Genomic DNA, 8,965 nt, shown 5'->3' on the forward strand with positions numbered 1-8,965 from the left:
CTCCCACCTGAATCACCAGAGAGGAAGAGCAGTGCAATCCCAAACCTGAGCATAAGCACACATCCTGTCCAGTACTCACTGCTCTGGGGTTGTTGGGGTTTTTTCCTACTTATTTTAAACTGGACACATTGTTTACTGCCTGTATGGAATTAATCCACTAGAACTATTTCATTCTCCTCACAGCAAAATTTAACCAGCCCCAGAGATGTAGCTGGGATCTGGGAACTAGGGACACTGGCACAGCCTGGATGCAGAGCTCTGGCTCCAGCACCTCATCCAGGTTTGTACTGCCACATTTGCAGCAGTGAAGTCCAAACACGATTCTAATATGGTGGTGACTTGTTTTCTTACACTGCATGAGCACTGCAACTCCCAGGCATCACACACCTACTGCAGTTCCTCAGGGGTGATGGACAAGTCGATGAGATCTATCATATAGGGACTAAAAATGTATCATGTTAAAAAACATGCATGGTGATATCAGTTGCTGTCTCTCTACTGCCAGCTTTAGGAAAGTAAAGCCAGAGGGATCTACCAAATTCAGAAAATTAGGCAAAAAACAAAGTGGCCGTGCTTGCACAGTCTGGTTTGCAGTGTCTTATTCTTGGCCTTCTACATACAAAAGGAAAAAAATAAAATAAGATTAAATAAATAAATAAATAAATTAAGGTTCTGACCCCTAAGCTGCTTTGTGTGGGCACAGAGCAACATCTGCAGAGAGCCACGGGCTTGCTCTGCAGGCCACAGGTTGACCATGACCGTGAGCCAACATTACCAGAGGCATTCAGACATCTAGCTGTTTTTATTTGAAACACCAAATTTAGCTTTCATCTTTTTCTAGAGATAACACTTCACTAGAACACAGCACAATGTACAAGCCTGTTTATGCAACACTTGAACAAAAATATTAATTAATGGATACAGGAGATCTATTTACAAACCTGCATTTCTTTTGCTGCCTTCCCTCCTTCAAGAAGGAGCCAAACACACTGCACCACCAGTGTCAGTTCCTTTCTCTGCAAGTAAACTGTGACCTCAGTAGACTGGCATCTAACACTAAGATTTTAATTTTCACTTTTCAAGTTGAAGCTCAAGCCCTCCCTGGGTGCACAGCTGGACAGACAGACACCTCACACCCACACACAGCCCAATCCACCCCACACCTGGTGGGTGTCACTGCAGTCAGAGCACAGGAAAGCCCCATTACCTGCAGGCTGGCATGGTTTTCTGTACGAGTGCCCTGCCCCATAAGCAGCTGTCACCAAATTTCAGATTTGCTCTGTACTCCTCCCTGGCTCATGGCACCCATGTTGCCTCTTCATTTCCTTGGATCAAACAGCAAGCTCGGGGGGTGTTTCTTAATATTAACATTTCCAAGGCACAAGTGCACTAAATCCAGCTGTTTGGTTTATGCCGTTTCTGCACATTAACAAGAATTATTAGACTGTGTGGCACTGCTTTAGGAACTAAAGGTATGCCTCTGTGAAAAGGAGGCATTTATTATACTGTGGTCAAGTACCTGAAAAATGTAACAGGATGATGGGACCTAGTTTTACCCCCCCTCAAAAATCAATCTGACATTTCTCCACACTCCCGTCCCCTTTGCAAAACAAGAATCCAGTTTCATTTGCTAGAGGACTGGAGGGGAAGAAGTCTGAATCTCAGCTGAGGACACCGCACAAACAGCAAAACAGAGACAGAAAATAAAGCAGTTTAGTTCATGTGACATGGAAAAGGGCACAGCATAGAAAGCTGAGTGAGAAGAAAACACATAAAATCAACTGATTTTACCATAAAAGTGAAAAAGAAATAGTAAAAAATTGTGTCTGATTGCTACCAATAAGCTCAAGAATATTGTTGTTTAGCAACAAACTGCTACTGACCAATACTAAATTTGACCAAAAGCTTTTAGTGGATGAAGCAAAAAACGTTGAATTCCTGTGGTGGACAGAAAGCTTATAGATTTTGTTTAATTAAATACAATTCTGCGGGTATTTTTTCCTCGCATGAACCAAAACCTTACAAAATCACTTCTCATTTGATCACAGTTGAAAGGCCAGACCTGGGCATTCTGTCCAAAGGACAGGCAGCCTTCCTCCCCTTTTTCATCCTGCAGGTTTGGGCCTTGCCAGCCTTCATCGAGAGGATGGAGGTCTCAAGATATGATTTCATACATGAACATCACCACCACCTTGTCAGAGGAACGAGGTGTCCATCACGGCCCTTATTAAACAAGAGGGCAGCTCTAATCCATCCCACCCTGTCCTGCAGTGGTGGGTCAGCACACCTGTGTGACACAGGGTATGGTGCTTCATCCCCCACTGGCAGGCAACACGGGGGAGAAAATACAGAACAAAGACAATGGGTACAGCACACCAGGCTTCCTCACATCTGAGTTTTTCTGCTCCTCCCCTCTTTTCTAATTTTCCAAGAATGAGGAGGAAGATGGTTTTGTCTATGCTTTTATACATGTATAGTTCATAAAGAGAAAAAAAATAATCATTTTTTAATCTGATCAGATGATGCAAGCAGCAGGATACAAAAATAGAAAACGAAAACAACAACGAAGCCCCTGCAGTTCTGAAATGTGCAGTTATCTGCTCCTTTCCTACTTCTGCAAGCTTAAGTATATATTTTGATACACAACAAAACAATGCAATAATACCACATAAATTTCAGATATTTATGCAATCATGTCTGCCTGCACCTGATGCTCCAAACCCAGTGTGCCTGGAAAATGTTTTAACTGGAACAATAGGGACAAACACTTTGGCTGGTGGTTCACATCACCCACGACCACTCCAGATCCTCTGAACTTTGGTCAGTCGTCTCCCTCTGTTAATCTTTGAGTTACTTAGGAAGATTTAACTGTACTATCAAAAATTCAGACTCCAGTCTGGGGCTTGGACCCTGTAGCCAGTAAGGGCCAAATAACAATAAACCAGCAACGCAAGTGTACTACATGCATTTTAGATTGGAAGTTTAAGCACAAGGATAATTCCTGCCCCCTCCAGTCCAAGCTCACTTGAGCAGTGCTGCTGGACATGGGTAGAGAGCTGGCAGGTTCCAGGCAGAAATGCCCACACAGCCTTGCTGCTGCACCTCTGTCCCTGGAATAGCAGGGTGCTGCATTAAAGCAATGCCTCTGCTTCCCACACCAGCAAGCCCAGTGTCTGTGTTGAACCAGGCAAACCCCATCCTGGTCCTGGCCACCTTTCAAATCGGCCCTTGACAAGCATTGTCCTACCCCATAACAAAAACGACACAGCCCTCATCTAACCACTGCGGCTAGAAAAGAAAGTGTAAGTAAACATATACATTGTATACCGCAGGATGGCATTTTTGAGCATTGCCACTGCTAGAGAGTGGGAATCAGAGACTGAAGAGGTAAACACAGATCTACAGGCAAAAATTAAAAAAGCAGGAAGGTAACTGCAAGCAGACGTGTATGCCTCAGCTTTAGTAATGCTAGCAAATCTGTAACCAGAAATCTTTTAATTCTGCTGTATTTGATAGATTACAAATCCTCTCCTAAAAACTCCTGAAAGCAGCTTACAGTTCAGACAAATAACTATTTTGTAGCAGATGACAAGAGACCTAAGAACAGAAACGGTGGAATAATAGCTCTGTAAGTAATGCAGATTTCTTGAATGCAAGAGACAGAAAATAAGAAATCTGCACAATTAAATTCGCTGTTTACAGCTGGAAAGATGATGAGACCTGCTTTGGTTAACTGTGATTTTTTTTTCTTTTGAAAGCAGTGAGCATACTTTATAAGAAAATAATTAAAAATCTTGAGGACTAGAGAGTCTCAGGAAACAACACACACCTCCCACTCCTGATGAGTGTCCTTTTTGAAAACAAACTGGCATATTAGCTACACTCCAAGATGAGACAAAGAATCCAGCTAAAACCAAAAGCTGCAGGAGTACCGGGATAAATACCCCCTGTAAGGGACTGGCGTGCTCGGAATAGGGGCACAGGGGAACAATTTGCTCCCCCCTGCAGCCTTCAAGGCACATTGCTCAGTCGCGGTAAGCACGGGCAGGGTGCTCCCCAGCTCGTGTTTTTCACAAGGAGGGAGCTTGTCACCTTTTGATTTCAGCTTACACCTCCGGTGCCCTCCGAGCAGCCGCCGGCCCTCTGCCCTGTGCCTCTCCCCAGCTGCCCGCAGCCGTGCGGGACGCCCGCGGGAGCAGCCGGAGTGGCGGAGCGGGCCCGCCAAGACGCACGGCTCGTTTGGCAAACAAGTCACGTGCGAGCCGAGTTCATTTTAGGCAATTCCAGAGGAACCACCACCATCCAGCACCACCATGCAGAGCAGAGCCTGTGCCTCCGAGGGGAGCATCGCCGCTCCGGAGCGAAAGCAGGCCCGGCCGGGCAGGGTCCTCGGTCCTCTCCGGAACAGCCCTGGAAGAGCAAAGCAGAGCAGGCAGAGCACAGGGCTGGAGGAGCTCCCAGGCAGGGGCCGGCACTGTCCCTGTAAGACAGCCTTCTGCACGTACACAGCCGCTGCCCCAGCAGCAAACAAAGCTGCAGAGAGCCTGCGCACAGCAGCCCTCCGCTCATGCCGTCGCAGCACAGGTAGCGGCTGCGGGGAAAAACAACAAAACCACCACGACAACAAGGCGGGACGATAATCGCGATAAAGAACAACCGAGTCATGCACTTCGGCGGAATCTGCATGCGGCGGGCGGGTGGGCGAGCGGGCTGGCGAACCCAGCGGTGCAGAAGAAGCCCCGGAGAGGTCAAGTTGGCTCCAGCACCTTCTGGCTGAATACCTACAGGAGAAGTTAAAGCCCACGCGTGGGTCTCCCCCCCCCCACACACACACCGCTCCGCACACGCTCCCTCTCTCAGAGCCCGGCGTTGCGCTGCAACCGGAGGCTGCATCTGCCCGGGCTGCGATGGGGGAGGCGGCCGGTTTGCTGCCTGCGGTTTATAAATAAATGCCAGGGGGATGGGGGGGCTGGAAATTAGTGCCATGCAAAGAGAAGTCTGGGTGGCGATTATGGTGTCAAGATCTGCAGTAAAAGCCGCTGTCGGTGAGCGCGGAGCAGAAGGAGCGATGAGGGCGGATGGTTTAGAAGTGCAGTGAGTACTAAGGAGATGGTGTACGCGTGGCAGTGTTTATATGAGAGATCAAAACAGAGCCAAGCCCATCCAGGGAAAAAATGGCGACTACCGGGATGGAGGAAACTAAGACACTGGATTAGTTATTATTTTTAATAAATGTATGCACTGCACATAAGCTAGACACATTGGAAAAGCTGCCGATTCATTCTGAAAAAGCGGTGCATCTATTACCTGTTATTCTGGGATTTTCTGGCCATGGTGCCTGCCTTTGTTTTCTTTCTGGAATAGTCACTATCGAAGGGTAACACTGATGCATAGCCATGTTCTGCTTCTAGGGACAAAGTCAGCATTAGTGGCAATATATTTTTTCCATGCATTTTTTTCCTCCTTTGCAGGAACGCTAGGGTAAAGAACAGAATTTTTTCCGGTTGATTTGTTTGGATTTTATTCTGGCATCTCTTAAAGAAGCGAGACAAAAATATAAGAACTCAGTAAACCAAAGAAAAGAAAAAAAAAAAGTGCCGAAATTAGGAGGATTATTGGAGTGCACATTAAAAACGAGGCGGATCATGCAAACCCTTGTCACGCTGCGCTGGGAGGGGGGGAGGGGAGCACTGCCATACAATTAACGACTGCCACACACAGAGAAGTGTGAGGGATCCTGAGCGCTGCGACACACACACCATCCCCATCCGGAGCTTGAAAAAAAAATTACCCTTGTTTGGCTTTTTGCGTTTTGTCTGTTTTTTTTTAAAAAAACAAAAAAAAACCAAAAAATAAACCACCACAGAGAAGAGCACTGTTCCTCCCCCAGCGCGGTGCCTCTGGCGAAGCCCGGGTCAATCCCGCAGCGCCCGGCAGGTGAGGGAGCGGGGCTGGACCCCCGGCCCGGGCCGCCCGCCGCCACCTCCACGCAACAAAGGCCGAGAGGGGCTGGGAGCGCCTGCGGGTGAGTGACTGACTGCCCGCCTGCGCCCAGTACCTCGGTCTCTTCTCTCCAAGTACTCGGCCGCTTCCAGGAGAATTAACAGAGAGTTCAGTTCCATGGCTGCCTGTGCCGAGTCGCGCCGTGCCGTGCCAAGCCTTGCCGAGCCGAACCGAGTCGTGCCGAGCCGATACCCCAGCCCCCCGCCACCCCTCACCGCGCACCGCGCCGAGTTCACGCGCGGGGGACTTCCAAGCCCCCGGTTATAAGGCACCTCTCTCAACCTACATTTGACACACAGGAGACGGGCAGCCCTCGCCACCAATAGGGAGCGAGGGTTGGGCGGGAGGGCGGGACTCAGGGCGGCAGCCTGGCCAATCGGCGGCCAGTGCCCCCCCCCTTTATCCTCTGGCTGGGGCAGGGAATGTTGACAGATCGGCAGCGCGCCCTCCGATTGGCTGAGCACCAGAGTAACAATTTAGAAGCCGAAGCTTAGCAACAGCACGTGGTGGCCCGGCCCCCGCGCCCGCTGATTGGCCGGGTTCTTGCATGTTAAACAGGCAGCGGCCGCCGATTGGTGCTCGCGGCGCCATGCAAATGAGGGCGGGGCAGGGAGCACCGGGGTGGGCGGGGCCGGGCCAGCAGGAAGCGGGGACTCAATGGGAGAGCGGAGCAGCGGCGTTGCTGTGAGGAAGAGGCAGGCGAAGGGGCGGGGCTTGTACAGACCACGCCCCCCGTGTCCCGCCCGCGTCGCCGCGCTCTGTGCGGAGCGGCGGGAGCTGGCGCAGCCGCTAACGGCGAACGCAGCGTGCGGAGCGCGGGGCGGCCGCGCTGGGGAAAGAGGGGGAAAAAAGGAAAAATGTGGCAGGCAGGGGTGGAGCAGCCCTGGCGCCCTCGAACGCTGCCGCCCCAGGAAGCCCGCTGCCGCCCTAACCGCCAGTGCTGCTCGGCCTGGCCGTGCCCCAAGGCGCTGCAGCCTCCGTTCCCTCACTGCCTGGGTCAGACTTCCATCCCCGCCGGGCACGGGCGTTCGCAGCGACTCCAACGGCACCCGGGGCTCCCCAAACCCGCACTCCGTCCCCTGCCGGCACTCCCCGACCCGCCGTGATCAGGCAAGCGGCGCTGGGGGAGGGCGAGGCCCCGCCTCTCCGGCCGGGCTGCGCATGGGCGCCGGGACGGGCGAAGGAACGCGGAGCCGCTTCACCGGAAGAGAAACCGGCGGTGGCGTGGGCAGCGGGGGTCTCGGGGGTGGCTGTGTGGCCACCGCGCCGCTGGTCTCGCCGGTGTGGGCTGCGGTGCCGCGGCGGAAGGGGCTGGAGCCGCACCAGCTGCAGCCTCATGTCCCCTCAGCATCGTGCGGTTGTCACAAGTTTTCATGCATCTTGTCCCTGTAAATACAAGCGTGCCCCTCCCTCCAGCGCAGGGGTAAGGAGGAGAGGTCCGTAGCCACTGGTAGCCCCCGAGATTCCCTGGAAGGCAGGCGAGGGAAGCGGGGCAGCAGGCATGAGGAGCTCGGCAGGCGCTCAGGGCAGGAAACCGACCTCCTCCCGGGCGACAGCAAACGGGGGACACCCGAGCATCACCGGGCCGGTACCCTGGGTTCTTGGGCATCTGACAGCAAGAAGGGGCTCTTGCTGTGCCCACTGTGGGATTTCTCAGCCCCACCAGTGCGTGAGGGTTTTCCTAAAGTAGCCGACATTTCAATCTGATTTCAATTCTCAAGCGAGAAGAGCATTAACATCCAACTGTAACTGAAGGAAGAGCCACGTGCCCTCATAGTGGAAAAGGATGGCGAGAAATTAATTGGAACGAAAAAGATGATACAAGTGAGATGCCAGATCTATGTAAAAATGGTTCTGGCAGATGTACAGTGACCCCTTACAGTCTGCAGGCAAGAGAGGGAAACAGCAGTACTGCAAAAACATCCACGGAGATCTAAAAGACTGAACTCTACACAATAGTCTAACCTGCTGAAAAAAAGAAACAGTAAAAATCTCTCAGAAATGCAGTGAAAGTTACTGACATCTTTTCAACCCTTGCCAGCATATTCAGCTGCCTTTCGTCAGCTGGATACACAGAAGCCATCTACCAGAATAGCCTGGCTCCTGGTGTACAGGCTGAGCAGGAAGGAGCTCAGCACCCTTCCTGTCCACACCATCCTATTTGCACTGCTAACTTTGCGTCCTTATCACAGATAGCTGCTGCACAGCTCTCGCCTAAAACTAGTTGGTTTTAACAAAGCAAGTAGTTCTAAAGCAGGCTCATTTTAAGCTGTGCTGTGGTCACACACTGGAACATCTTCAGGCCAAAAGTGCTGAAGTCTGTAACCAGTCTTGCAGAGTAGCACTTAGGCACACAAGTGGTCCCATTGATTTTAATTGAACTATTTGAGTGAGAGCTATTCAGCATACAGGAGAGTTGCAGAATATTGTCCTCTGTGTCCTTGGCAAAAGAAGTCAGCTACAGTTTCCTTTTAAGAGAATAATAGCGATTCAGATTAAACTAAGGATTACGTTTCACTCTTTTTACAGGATTTTGGTAAGATTATACATTGGATCTGATACTTCATTAGTTTTTATCTGGTTGCCTCAGGTAAACGAGTGCAATGTGGCTCTTAAACATTGCTGAAAAAGGCAGATTGCATTTTTCTGTCATTTGGTCCAGGCATCAGGGGATGAGACAAAACAAAAAGCTGTAAAGAAAGCAGCAGCATTGTGATTGCAATTTAAAAGAGTATTATATCTGGTTAGAAAAAGTGACTCCATGAATTACACGGCAGAAGAGAATCTGGTGCATAGATTGCAACAGTGAAAAGAATGCTGTAATATTTCCCACTTGTTTGAGCTGTTGAAATTCTGCTGCATATGGGTGAGACAGTAATGTTTTCACTGTAAACCCCTTGAAATTTCTTGCACTTTTGCTGTTGACCTAACTGGAAGTAGGTTTAGACACTCTTTGACATTT

General features: G+C 50.4%; 1 protein-coding gene and 1 long non-coding RNA gene across 4 annotated transcripts in view; both read right to left on the reverse strand.

Annotated features, from left to right (window-relative positions):
• MXD4 (MAX dimerization protein 4) overlaps window positions 1-6,291 on the reverse strand; it is a 36,388-nt gene extending 30,097 nt beyond the window's left edge. The window contains exons 1-2 of one of the 3 annotated variants that reach the window (XM_071753319.1): window positions 6,059-6,291; window positions 5,308-5,407 (exon numbers count right to left, since the gene is read on the reverse strand). In XM_071753319.1, the coding sequence (XP_071609420.1) occupies window positions 5,308-5,407; window positions 6,059-6,122 (164 nt within the window). In that variant the 5' untranslated portion in view covers window positions 6,123-6,291. Of the gene's footprint in view, window positions 1-5,307; window positions 5,477-6,058 lie in introns of all 3 variants that reach the window. The other 2 variants (XM_071753318.1, XM_071753320.1) reach the window with 2 other exon arrangements.
• LOC139800406 (uncharacterized) lies at window positions 5,495-6,052 on the reverse strand. Its single transcript, XR_011727739.1, has 2 exons — window positions 5,862-6,052; window positions 5,495-5,774 (listed from the first exon to the last, which is right to left on the reverse strand). It is a non-coding gene; the product is annotated as an uncharacterized lncRNA (long non-coding RNA).
• Window positions 6,292-8,965: the final 2,674 nt, after the last annotated feature.

Source organism: Heliangelus exortis, chromosome 10 (genome assembly GCF_036169615.1).
Source record: "Heliangelus exortis chromosome 10, bHelExo1.hap1, whole genome shotgun sequence".
Taxonomy (NCBI): Eukaryota; Metazoa; Chordata; class Aves; order Apodiformes; family Trochilidae; genus Heliangelus; species Heliangelus exortis.